Here is a 14,077-nt window from a genome sequence, read left to right on the forward strand (position 1 = left end):
AATTTTACACTTGTACAGGTAGTTCAGGAAATGATTCTACCTCCACCTAGTTAGCTACTGCACTGAGGAAGCCAAAGGTTTATTACCCCCGCTAACTCTCCTCCGCTGCCTGCTTTTGTCAGGTAGTGCACTTGTATTTTTAGCATCAGTTTGCTTATTTGCTTGCACACAAAGAGTCTGGCCATAAAGCACTGAAATTAACGGAAGGTTTGCCAATCACTTCAAGGGGCAGAAGATCAAGCCCATAATTTGCTAATCCGCATCAAACAAGATCCTTCTGTCCATACACATTTTAAAGGCCAATGCGTATGTAATGGGATCATTAATGCCCTTCTGTTGTTTGTACACATGTCGGCGTTTAGGAGGGTCATGGAGACCAGAGAGGGTCAAGTTATTCCTTGCAGAGAGTTTATTCTGAGAATTCAGCTCCCTTCTCTGTTCGTGAGCTCCCTAAGAAAAAGTGGCAATTTCCTTTCTGCCCTGGAACGGGCCTGTTATTCAAAGTGGTTCTGCAAACAGTTTGTACAAAGGAAGCCAGCCAGTGGATTGTTCGCCAGCAAAGATGAATTTGATAAGTGGATATTTGGAATTTCCAGTTGTGCTGAACAACCAGGCAGTTAACTCATCTAGTATTGCTCCAGCTTTCCCATTGGAGACTCTAACCATTAAAACCCATCTGCTTCGACCCAAAATGAATTCCATTTGGTTGCCAAATGACTGTCATTTCATTGAGTCAAAAGAAATTTTGGCTACTGGCCCAAAAGACACTGAGGGTATGTCTACACTACCACCCTAGTCCGAACTACCGTTACTCCTCGTGAAACCTAGTCCGAACTACCTAGTCCGTGCCGCGTGTAGCCGCGCGGCACGGAGTCTGCACTAGCAGACATTTAAAAATGGCGGCGCCCGGCTTTATGCAAATGAAGCCCGGGAAATTCAAATCCCGGGCTTCATTTGAAACTCCGGTTGCCTACATTACCACCCTAGTTCAAACTAGGGTGGTAGTGTAGACATACCCTGACAAATTCTCCTAACAAAACCTCACCCTGAAAATTAAAAGAAAAAATGACAGTGTGGCACTGTTAAAAAAAAAAAAGCAAACATGCCTCTGGGAGGCATTAAACAGGAGTGCTGTGAGCAAGACAGAAGGAGTCGTCCTTCTGCTCTACTCTGCGCTGATTAGGCCTCAACTGGAGTACTGTGTCCAGTTCTGGATGCCATATTTCAGGAAAGATGCAGACAAACTGGAGCAGGTCCAGAAAAGCGCAACAAAAACGATTAAAGGTCTAGAAAACATGAGGTAGGAGAGAAGGTTGAAAGAACGGGGTGTGTTTAGTCTGGAAAAGAGAAGACTGAAAGGGGACACGATACCAGCTTTTGTTACAAGGAGAAGGGTGAAAAATTACAGGAGGCCCCCAACTTGCGACGCGATTCGTTCCAGAGGAAGTGTCTCAAGTCAGGGGTGTCGTAACATGAACCCGCATTTACGGTAGCCATCGTGCATTGTCGTAAATGTGGGCCGAGGACGTAAGTTGGGGTGTTCCGGCCCCTTCTGCACTTACAACAATGATTGTAAGTGTGGGGGGTCAGAACTCAGGCAGTTGCATCTTGGGGGCCTCCTATATTCTCCATAACCTGATGATAGGACAAGAAGCAATGGGCTTAACTTGCAACAAAGGAGGTATAAGTTGGACATTTTTCCTAGTGTCCTAACTGTCGGGGTGGTTAAGCACTGGAATAAATTACCTCGGTGACCTCTCGAGAGCCCTTCCAGTTCTATGATCCGTGTAGCTGTTGCATTATTGACTTCTGTATTTTATCCTTTTCACCTCCCTCTTAGGGTGTGTCTAGACTACAGGGATTTTTCGAAAAAAGTGGCCTTTTTTCTAAACATCTTTACTGTGTCTAGACTGCTGCCGTGTTCTTTCGGAAGTAAATCGAAAGAACGCAGTAGTTTTTTTGACCGTGGAAAACCTCGTTTTACGAGGAAGAACGCCTTTTTTCGCAAGTGCTCTTTCGAAAAAAGGCGCCATGTCATGCAAACTGTGCTTTTTTGAAAGAGAGCATCCGGACTGCCTGGGTGCTCTCTTCTGAAAAAGCGGCTTGCTTTTTTGAAAGTGCTGATTGTAGTCTAGACGCTCTTTTTCGAAAGAGGCTTTTTCAAAAGTATCTTTTGAAAAAGCCTCTTTCGAAAAAGGCGTGTAATCTAGACGTAGCCTTAGTGTCTAGTCTGTTATAACTGTAAGTTCCCCAGGTTGGAGAGACTATTTGTACAGTACCTAGCACAATGAGGCCCTGTTCTCACTCAGCGCTTGTATCAACCAAGCTTCACCTGGATGAATGTTTGTCTGACAAGCCAGTGAGAAAGGGTGTGAATGTGGCTGACTCAAAAGGCAATCAAGGCTACATTTAGCAAGGCTTCTCCCCAGCTGTGAATGTGATGAGATGTCGTGTGGCCAAACAGCCAGGTGTTTAATACAAGGGGGCGGGATATATTGGAAAGAAGCACACACATTCTCTCTTCCTATTGTGAAGCCTGAAAAGTCTTTTTTGCACCTCTGAAACACTTTTCGAAGAGTTGAGAACCCAAAACTACTGCCCCACCAGCATAGCAGCCGAGCGAGACTCCAAACGAAATGTACTGCCCCCTAGGGGAGAGAAGCGGGATACAACTCACAAACAGGTGGTCCCAAACTTGTCACACAGTTGTAGTCTCTCTCTCTTTTGGGGACCCATTGAACCTGCTCCTCCCACTCCACTGCCCTCTATCCCCCCAGCTCAAGCCCCCTCATTGGCTCCCCTCAACCCACCCACATCTGTGTCACAGCCAACTTCTCTCCCACTGCAGCCAGTGCTGCTGCTACCGATAGGTAACATGGGGCACTACAAAATCCGAGGCAGCAAATTGCCCCAAATTTCATGGTGCCCTATGTAGACATGTGCTGCCTATGGGCTCTGGCCACCCTCATCCCCCAGTTCCTAGCTCAGCGCTGGTTCGGCCGTCCTCTGCCCCTCACTCTCTAGGGCTCAGTGCCCAGCATTCCCCCCCCCCACAGGGCTCAGTGCCCAGATGTGCCCCCCCAGAGCTCAGTGCCTAGCTCCTCCTCCCCGCAGTGCTCAGTGCCCATCTCTCCCCCCGCCCCGCAGGGCTCAGTGCCCAGCCCCCACTCACCAGGCAGCGGCTGGGTGGCTCTCGCAGGCTGGAGGACTGAGCAGGGGGCAGCCGTACAGCAGACAGCTAGAGAGAAGCATCCCTTTCCCCATAAAAGTGATGCTTCTCTCCAGCTGGCTGCACGCCGGCCTGCTGCTCCTCCAGCTCCATGGCTCCAGCAGCTTCCTTTGCACTGCTGTTGCCGTGGGGATCTGGCATCTCATGCCTCTGCCTGGGGATGTCAGAGCACCTGGGGAGAGGGCTTCAGGTGGGGTGTGGGTGGAAGGGTGCCTCCAGGCCCCCTAGTGAATTGGGATCTACCATGTGGGCAACACTGCCATAAGCTATCCCCCAGGGCCTCGGGAAGCAGCACTGCAGCATGGCTATGCCCACCGTAGAAGGAAATTCAAGCTTCCTCCTACCTGTTGTGCGGAGGTCTTTCAGCTTCTCAAACTCCTCTTCGAAGTTGGCAGATGTCTTGTCCTCATCTGTGTCTGACCTGTTGGCGTCACCCTGCAGGGGGGGAAGGGTGAATTTAATGCTTCGTTCGTGTCTCGCTCTGGAGCAAGGAAGAGACGTTTTCGAATAAAATGTCCCGGATCCATTTTAGTTCCGAGTGCTAGATCTACGGCCGCGCACGTAATCCATCGCAGCAGGGAGGCCAGGCCTATCTCGTGGGTAGCGCACAGACCCGGGCCAGGGAAGAGGACACGTCAGGTTCTAGCAGCAACGCTGACGTGTTGAGTGGCCGCTGGCAGACCTCTCAGCCCTGCAGTGCCTCACGTTCCCTCCCTTGACGTGCAAATTATTCACTAAAACGGGGACCATGAGACTTCCCTCTTGCGGGCATCGATCCATTCATGTTTGCAACGTGTTTTCAAAGCTGGGGCTGGGACTCTTCGACTGTGTTTGTACGGGGGTGCCCTGATCTCAAGCCTACCGCCCGGGATGGGGCCATAGGGCGCAGCTACCCCGGGGCCTTGCGATTCAAAACAGCCCAGGCTTCCCAGCTGTCACTGCTACCGTAGCAACAGCGGCGGCCGGAACCACAGGCCCTTTAAAGCGCCACCCGAGCCCCGCTTGGTGCACTCCAGACAGCGCTGTGGGCTGCCAGGAGTAGGTGTGTCACACCCTGGGTGGTGCTGAGTCCAGCCCCCACCCCTTCTGGGAGCACAGAGCTGCCCCCTCCCCATCTTGCCTAGAGGCCCAGTGAGACTGTGGACCACTGCCTGATCTTCACTAAGGCCTACGGGCGCTATTATACTATACGAGCCAAGCATTATTATACATATTACAATGGCTTTGAAACACTCTTATCAAACATATAAGCATGGCCAATGCTGCTGTATTCACTTCACCGGCTAGCCCGGGAGGGGTGTGGGGGGAGACCTTTTTTGTGTTATTGACCCACAGAAAAATCAGTCAGGGGCTGCATACAAGTGAGAAGCCAAAATCAAAACCAACCAACCCCCACTGATGTTGCACCCTAACACAGGGGAGCCTAGAGAGGCCCAGGCTAGTAGATTTCGTGTGCTCCAGCCCCACGGGCAGGGGAGGGGGTAGTATGTCTGTGGGGGAAGAAGGGGAGGCTGGAGCACCAGCATGGGCTCCCCAATGCAGGGGAACAGCTCCAAGCCTTAGGGGGCCAGATCCAGCCCACGGGTCTTATGTTCTTCACCTCTGCCAGCCCAAGTGAACAGTGAGTCCCATCGCCAAATGTAAAAGTGTCTCTGTCCCCTCCGTTGTCCCAGCTCACACGCTGCTGTGTTTAACTGTCCAAAGGACCTACGGGCCAGAGCTACAAAGCTCAGCTTGGGCTCTGTCTTTCATCCTGCCTCGCACTAAGGATTCTGTGCTCAGATGTCCCCAGGCAGCGCTGGGGGTGAGGTAGAACAGAGCCAAGTCTGCTCTTCCAGGGAAGTGCACCTGCCCAGCGGGGCAGAGAGAGTTGTAGGGCAGGAGAATTGGGGTACGTTGTCTCAGAAAACTACAGAGTTGTCTCAGAAAAACGGCCGTTTTTCTGACAAACCTTGAGGAACGTCTCCACTGCCATTGTGTTCTTCTGCAAGAAAATCGAAAGAGCAAAGGGGTTTTTCCGGCGTTGGTAATCCTCATTCTGCAAGGAAGAAGCCTTTGTCCGAAAGAGCTCTTTTGCAAAAAGGACTGTGTGGATGGGGAAGAGGGAGTTCTTTCGGAAGAAGAGGAAAGAGGAAAAAGCACAGGTGAGTTGGGGCCAGTCTGTCCATAGCAATCACCGCTTACATGCGAGTCTGAACGCTCTCTTTCGAAAAAGCAGATTGCTTTTTCGATGCACTTTTGCAGTGTGGACACGCTCTTTCGGAAGAAGCTTTTTCAGAAGATCTCTTCTGAAGAAGCCTGTGGTCTAGACATAGCTTTTGAGAGTCAAGTCAGCAGAAAGAGAGGGCTAAAAGTTATGATGATGATCACTACAAAATGGAGACTTAAGCTTTAGGATGCTCGAGGAATCATATCCCTCCAGGCTGCTAACAGCAAGGCGGTGCAGTTAAAACACACTCTCCTTCCAAAACATCTGGCTGTGATGCTTTTTAAAAAGATCAGTATTTAATGACAGCTAGTTTGTTTGCTAAAGATACCGAGGCAAGAGTCAGCCAACAAATATAGATCTTGGCAGTTCTTGCTGGAGAGCAGGGGGCCCGCGCTTCGTGAGGAAACCTCTAAGCAGCAGTCAGTGATTTTCATCTCTGAGCCGTCAGTCTGTTATCTCTGCGAATCAGGCTGGGTTCCCCAGCGGTTTGGAAAATGGGCTTATCTTTAACCTTCGTGCGGTAACATCTTTCTTGCCTATGGTGCTTCTCCGGCAGAATGCCTAGTTAACAATTCTGTCCAGTCATGTTGCTTCTACTTACACATCCTGCCCTGGAATGTTATATAAACAGCACATGGCAAAGCATGCGATTCTCCCAGGGAACAAACGAACAAAGAATTTATTACCAGAATAGGGAGGGTGGGATTTTCCCAAACGCTCAGGGCTGAAACTCAGCTGGCAGAAATTGTTGTAACTCCACAGACCATTACCTCAGACTGAGTGACCAGAGAACGAGCGTGAAAATCAGGACAGGGATGGTGGAGGGTGGGGAGTAATGGGCATTTTTATTAAGAAAAAGCCCCAAATAATTGGGACATCAAAGAAAAAGAAGAGAGATGGAGCTCAACAAAGTCAGGCTTAGTGTAGCGCACCCCTGAGTTACACATACGACTGCAGAACGACAAGCACAAGGGCAAAAAAATAGGCTGGTGTAGCGGCTATCAGAGGGGTAGCCGTGTTAGTCTGTTTCAGGAAAAATAACAAGGAGTCAGGTGGCACGATAAAGACTAGCAAATTTGTGAGGATATTAGGGCATACGTTTTCCTGAGATACAACTCACTTCCTCAGATGCGGATGAGAAAAGAAAACAGAAAAGGCAGGGATACAGAGAGGGGAGTGTGACATGGGGGCTGATTAAATCAGCGTGGATGCGACTCATCTCCAACAGTGATGAGAAGGCAGGAGCACCTGAAGGGGAAATCAGTGATTGTAATGCGAGAACCCTTCCATGTGTCGATTTAAACTAGGGGCGGGGATCCTTTTTGGGGTTCAGGGGCCGCTGACTCACAGAAAAATCCATCGGGGGCCACACACGAATGACGTGCCATGGCCCAGACTGACGTAGCCGCTGACTGAGAAGGAGAAAGATGTTCCTCTAGTCTAGGGGGGCCCAGACTAGCAGATTGTGTGTGCTCCAGCCATGCTGTGGGGTGGAGGGGGAGCACAATGCGGGCTCCCCAATGCTGGGGAGAGCCCTGAGTCTCGGGGCAGGGGGGGAGAGATGGATCCAGGCAAGCCGGGGGCTGCATCCAGCCCCCAGGCCTTAGGTTCCCCACCTCTGATTTAAACCTTGTTTCAGGATATCAGATTTGCGTCTGAATTCCAGGTCAGCAGTTTCCGAGGTGCAGGCTGTTTTGGAAGAGGGTTTTGTTTTGTTTTTTTTTGCCTGAGAATAGCAACTTGCAAGTCAGAAACGGTACGTCCAGGGAGGTTAAAGTGCCTTCCCGCTGGTTTTTGGATGTTGCCATTCTTAATGTCTGATTCGTGTCCATTTATTATTTTGCATAGTGACAGTTCGGTTTGTCCGACGCATGTGGCCGAGGGGCATTGTTGGCATGTGATGGCATCTGTCCCATTAGCAGATGTGCAGGTGAATGCAGGTGTGATTAGGGCTTGTGACGGTGTTACTAGGGCAGAGGTGGGGACAGAACTGGCATTGTGGCTGGGATTGGTTCCTGTTAGTGTTTCTGTGGCGGACTGTGAGGTCGGTGGCATGTGTCTCAGATTGGGGGAGGAGGGTTGTCTGGATGTCCTGATTTTATAGCGACAGGCCCAGTTGTGTAGCAGAGTCACGCAGTTTTTCCAATGGTTGATCTGTAGCCTCTATCATAAACCTGCTGTACAAAGCCCACCGGAGTTTCCAGAATTACACAGATCTAACAGCTCTTCTATGTTAATTCTTCTTCTATGAAACACAGAGAACAAAGAAACTCAGCCCCCTCTTATGGTACGTCTAGACTACGTTTTATTTTCAAAAGAGGATATGCAAATTCAAAAGAGGATATACAAATTGCATATCTTTTTCTGATCACTTTTTCAAAAGCAGGTCTTTCAAAATTGAAAGTAGTCTGGATGCGGTTTTTTCGGGGGAAAAAAAACCTTTCAAAAAACCGCTCTTCCTTAAAAAAGGAGATTTACACAGTTTTTTGAAAAAGGGTTTTTTTCCCCGGAAAAACTGCATCCAGACTACTTTCACTTTAGAAAGATCTGCTTTCGAAAAAGTGATCGGAAGAAGATATGTAAATTCCCGTGGAATTTGCATATCCTTGTTCAAAAATAAAACGTAGTCTAGATGTACCCCTAATTTGCTTCTTTGGCTTCACCACTCAGCAACACACTGCCAAAGAAATTCAGTTCATCACCACCTTGAGGAGAGGAATGTCTGTCTACTGAAACCAGGCTGGATTTGTACGGGCACCAGTTAAGTTATAGAGACCAATTTGCACAACTTCCTTGTGGCGGGGATGGATCAGTTGGACAACCTGTCGGAGCAATTCTGTCCTCCTGAGCTGACCACACAGACTGAAATTGTTTAAGGTGAGTATTTGTACGCCGGCCTTCAGAGAGGATTGTGTGGCCAAGAACTCAGCCTCGGCACGTCAAACCTCTCAACAACATCATCTCCTGGTTGCCTGGTCAGAGCCCTGTGTATGACAGGAATCCAGGGGCTTCTCCCAAATCCAAAACTCCGTGTCGCTGTTGGCCCTCCTGTTGCTGGTCTAGCCAGAAGGAGACACCAGAGGCTGAATCAGCTGCGAAGACGAAACTCTTCCACGCTCGAGGTGATCCGTTATGGGGTAGTGTGTGCGTGCGTGTCCGTTCACCCTCTGTGCTGTAATGCTTCGGTGGATACCAACGAGTCTAACCTGGGGCCAGTTTGTACATTTTCCCCAATATAGACACAAAAGTACACGTCAGAGCTGTTCCCCACTCTGGCATTCCAAGTGCAGAAGGAGGGGGCCCACAAGAGAGATTCAAAACCTTGCCTCTACAGACACTGGTTACGAAAAACTTCCCCCGGAATCATAATACACAGATTTTGGGAAATTGCTGCCCCCATCAAGTGCTTTTCGATCCCTAAAAACAAGAAATAAACATTTGAAATCACCCCCCTGGGTACCCCAAGCTTTTTTGCCCCAAAGAAATTGCAAAAAAGAGAAAAACAAGCTGCAGTCTGTGGCGCTGACCCCTCAGTCAGAGGCCTGTAGCTACACACAGACAGACCTTCCAGGATACAAGAATCAAATCATCACCTTAGAGAAATGATTTTTATTGCAAAATGGAAGATAAACTTGAGAACGCATACTTTGTTGCTAGATGTGACAGAACAACTAAGGGAAACAAATTAAAACACAGAGAAAAGTCTCGGCACAATGCTTAGATGGTAGTAAATGGGGATAGATTCACACAGAGCAGTTCAAACCAAACCACAAAATAAAGAAAAATTACCCTCCACGCGACTGGATTCACTTTTCTTTACTTCCACTTTTCTCTTTGTTCACTCCACTCCCATGCCCTGAATTCCTTGGAGACACGGTAGTCCTGCCTGGGTTTAAATCATTCGGAGTCTCTCAACTCCTGGTTTCTCTCTCACACATAAAGAAAGCAGGCAGGAAACCTGTGTCCAATTCAAATTTCAACCCTCTATCTCGATTGGTTCTCCCAGGCCCCCTAGCCAACATCTCTGCTAGCTATCTGAGTTTAACCCCTTCGTTACCTGGCCAGTATTACAGTACTCACTATTGGCTCCCACTGCAGTCAGTGATGGAAGGGGTGGGGCTAAGGGCAGTCAGCCCTCAGGACTGCCTGAAGAATGCGTCACGCCTCTCCCCACCAGCCCTCAGTGCTGCCGAGACAACACCGCCCAGAGCTCTGGCAGCAATTTAAAGGGCCCAGGGTTCCGGCTGCTGCTAATGCCACAGTGGTGATAGTCGGGAGGCCCAGACCCTTTTAATTTGCCAGGCCCCAGGGCAACTGCCCACTTTGCCCCCCACTTTCACCGTCCCATCAGCAACCTTGGGTGTAAATAGTCGCTGTTTCTACAAGTCCTCTGGGGTCCGGGTGACCAGATTTTGCACCATTCAAGATCCGAAGAGCAAGCTGGTTTTTTCTGTCGCTGACAGCGTCATCAATAGAGGAGCCCCAGATCAAAGGCTATGTACGTCTAGACTGCAACGCTTTTCCAGGATACAATGTCGCTTTTTCTCTATCCCTGTAAGCCTCGTTCTACGAGGAAGAAGGGATGTGTCGAAAGAGCAGGTTTTTCCGCAATTTGGTGCTATGTAGACACTCCGAATTTCGGAAAAGCCTCTTCTGACAGAAAAGCAGAAAAAGATACGCACCTTGTAGTTCGCAATTTGAGTATCTTTTTCCGACTTACCTTTATAGTCTAGACGTAACCAAAGTGAGCTGGCAATTTTGTCAATGACAAGTAGGACAGAACAGACCCCAGCTTGCTCCCTTAGGGTACGTCTAGACTACAGACTTTTGTCGACAGAGGCTTTGTCGACAGAGAGCGTCTAGATTACATCCAGTTCTGTCGACAAAGCAAACCACTTTGTCGACATGAGAGTGTAGACGCAAAGGACAGTGTAGATGCAATAACGCCTTCTGTCGACAGAACTCTGTCGACAAAAGGCGTTATTCCTCATAGAATGAGGTTTACCGCCGTTGACAAAACTTCCGAGTTCTGTTGACGTTATGTCGACAGAACTCGGCGGTAGTGTAGATGCAGGTATAGTTGTCCACTTTTGTCGACAAAACCCTGTAGTCTAGACATACCCTTAGTGGGAGGGGAGGGCCAACAATAGCACCCCCCTCACAATTCTATCAGTCAAGTCAGCTCATGTGACTTGGAGTGATCTGATGACGAAGCAGGGCCCACTTATACACAATCACCTTTTGGACCAGACTCACAGACCACGTCAAAGAAAAAGAGCAAGGCAAAAGGTCACAGACAAGTTCCTCCACAGTATAAAACTTTGTATGGATTCCTGTTTAAAAGACTTTGCATATTTTGGCATCAAGTGCTAGTCAGCGAATCAAACAATAAAGCTGCAGGGGGAAAAAAAATCCTCAGCTTTGCTGAATGCTTCTTCCTGTGAGTTGCAGCCAAGGACGATTTGCCAGTCTTTGCTGTATAAAAACTAAAGCTGTTATTCATTTATAAACACGCCGTTTGAGAGGGGCCTTGTGGCTGAAATACGGCCCAGGTGGGAGTTCTCTAGTGCATGATGTACCTTGCTAAGAGACAACAGACAGGCCTATGGCCCGGAGCCCTGCCAAGCCTCCTAATGAATGAAACCAGAAAGAAAAATGCACGTTGCAAATTTAATTCCTGGGGAGGTTGGGCTGTTCTGATGCAGGCTTTAACAAAACATCTCTTACCCATTTATATCACAGTCAGTAACAGCTCCAAAAAGGAGCCATTAAACACTAGCAAGAAAACAAGCCCATTTTGCTCAGTCTGTAATGACATATTTATAGGGAACGAGAAGATTTACCCGGTGTTGCTCAGGTCCTTAACTCAAGTATGTTTTATTTTCCTTTAAATCGTTGCCCTGGGGTGGGGCTGGGGATGACGGTTCAGTGTGCAGGCTGCCCCGGAGAGGGGGAACAACACCCATCCTCTCTCATTGCAGCAGCTTGGAGCCAGGTGAGATGTCCCTGCCCATGGCTGCTGCAGCTACAACAGACAGAGCGGAGGAAGAGAGGGTGCATGTCCCTTGGCTGGGGGAAAGCCAGACACACAAACGAACTCTCTGAAGTATATAGTACATAGCTTCCCCTTTCTCCACTCCTACCTTCTACTGTCCTGGTCCCCATCTCTGGCCCTTTGCTGCCCCCGTGTGGTCATTCTGCAATATAACTGTCCCTTCTGTTAGACCCCTCCCATTTTGGGGAAACAAATTCCAGCTACAACCCATTGTTGTGGCGCAACCAACCCCCGGCCTTGTTTTAAGTTCTGGTAAGAGGAAGCTGCGTACCAAATGTGGTGGTCCTGGCTCTTACCATTTAGGAGGCGCTCTTGAACAAACAAAGTCATGGATGGACAGACAGACAGCTACGGCTCTCTAAAATACATAGTAAGATATTGCAGAAGGCTCCCCATTTCTGTCTTCATATTAGCACATGAGTCGGCCTTTAGAGAGCAAGTGGGAACAAAGACATTGTGGAAAGACCAGAGTAGCCTTTGCAACAAGCAGGTTTGCCAAGTGGAATTTTCTTTTCCCTACCGCAAACCCCACACTATTCCCACATGAGGAGCATGTGCACAATAAAATGCTCCTGGACAGGGTGGCCAGCAGCAAGGATGCAAGCCTGGACCTCTGGAGTTAAAAACCTCCCCACGGGTTAGGACTACCTGAGCTAGAAGGCACAGGAGCTGTGAGCCCAGGCTGCAGAGGACTCATAATATTTCAGCTACTGGAGGGGGTCAGGAAGCCAGTGTATAAATGTGTGTTATATTTCATAGTAAGAACACCTGATGTTACACCAAGGGGGTTGTCAAATTGGGACAAATGAATAAAAGCAAGAGCCAGAACAGTCTACATTACTTAATGCAGCACTGCCTTGAGGGCTGGGGACCGGGCGAGGTGGCTTTCTGAGGTCCCGTCCCGTCCGGCACGTCTGTGATTCTATGTCAGAGACAGACTGCGTAGGGCTTTGGAGAAAAGGGGAAAGTGATTACATTTGCTTCAGAAGCTAAGGGGAACCCAGACAAGATATCGGAAACGGGGATGGCTTTGTGTGGAGTCATGAAGGGAGCATGAGAGAGCTGACCTAAGGTAATTCAAGGGAGAAGAGCTACATGCTAGAACTCTGTTTACAGCCATGCATAAGGCTGGTACCCTTCCCAGACTCACTTAATGCATCATTATTTGTTCCCTGAAGAAATCACAGAAAAATACATGGGGCAAATACGGTTTTTCTCTGCTTGCTCTCGCTTATTGAATGAAACGGCTTATTCTAAGCAGAAGGATAAATCCCCATGACAGTTACAAATGTTTCCATGCAGCATGGCTACCGAAACCACCAATTTCCCTCCCCCGCCACCTCCCACCTAGCTTGTGAATAATTCCCATCCTAGTCCCGTGTCCTCTTCCGTTGTGTGGTTTCGTCAGTGACAACACAGTTGCGTTCCTTATCCAAGACAGGGTCACTGGGGCCCAGCACGCGGAGGAAATGACAATAGCTGTGAAAGTAGAATGGGCAAGGAAGGCCTCTCTCCTGCCTGCCTGGCTTTGGAGCAGGAATGTGGGCTTGCTCTTGGGGAGGGGGACGGAAAGCAGGTAGAAAGTACAAAGTATGACCAGAATGCAAAGGGGCCGTGTACAACACAGCCCTGGGTTTCAATGAGCTGTAACTTTTTGGCACAGCCTACGCGTTTCATCGGGAATGTTCACGACCGACTTGTCTCTGAAACCTGCTGCAGATCTAAAGGTGGCTCCTGGCGCCCCTTCTCCAGCAGACATGGCTGGCATGCACTTCCAGCGTTTTTATATTGCACTGCAGTGTCTTCTCCGAGAGCTGTGGTGTGCGGCTGAGAAACACTAATGGCCTCTGAGAGACAAGAGCTTCCAAAGCAGCACGATCCACGAAGGAACCATGGCAAAGAATAATTTAGGCAAAAGCAAACACGGGTACGTAGAAACACAAATTCTACCTCCTGTAGAAAACAACCAATAGTCTTGTAGCACCTTGGAGACTGAGAATACATGTAGATGGGTACCATGAGCTTTCGTGGGCACAACAGAAGTGAGTTGTGCCCATGAAAGCTCATGATACCATCTACATGTTTTATTAGTCTCTAAAGACGCTGCAAGACTATTCGTTGTTTTTTAAGTTTTTCCAGCTATAGACTAATTTGGCTACCCCTCTGAAGCTTTTACCTCCTGTAGGAAATTTATAGCAGCTTAGGACTTGGTAGTAGACACAAAAGCTAAAACTTAGATCCTTCAGTTCTGAAAAAGAACAGGTCCCTTGCCTCTTGAGTTCCATGAGATTCTCATTCGCAATACAGGGTCTATGACACACATTGGAACTATTCTGATCCCATCTAATGGTGTGCAGTCACACACACACACACACACACACACACACACACACACACACACACACAGCACTATTACTATTTCTATTTCCACAGACTCTAGAGACCCTAGATTCCACTGTAGTAGGCCCTATGGCTTGGTCTACACTAGGACCTTAGTCTGAAATACACTCCCCCCCCATTCAAATTTGTAAGCAATGCATCCACACTACCAAGCTCATTACTCCAGAATAAGGGGTCATGGAAT

At 48.7% G+C, this 14,077-nt stretch overlaps 1 protein-coding gene across 3 annotated transcripts in view; it reads right to left on the reverse strand.

Moving 5' to 3' along the window:
• Positions 1-14,077, reverse strand: part of CACNA1H (calcium voltage-gated channel subunit alpha1 H) — a 576,049-nt gene that overhangs the window by 90,585 nt on the left and 471,387 nt on the right. For all 3 annotated transcript variants that reach the window (XM_089769319.1, XM_075899792.2, XM_089769320.1), the window contains one exon: positions 3,574-3,664. In XM_089769319.1, the coding sequence (XP_089625445.1) occupies positions 3,574-3,664 (91 nt within the window). The remainder of the gene's footprint in view (positions 1-3,573; positions 3,665-14,077) is intronic.

Source organism: Pelodiscus sinensis, chromosome 15 (genome assembly GCF_052426305.1).
Source record: "Pelodiscus sinensis isolate ZL-2025 chromosome 15, ASM5242630v1, whole genome shotgun sequence".
Lineage (NCBI taxonomy): Eukaryota > Metazoa > Chordata > Testudines > Trionychidae > Pelodiscus > Pelodiscus sinensis.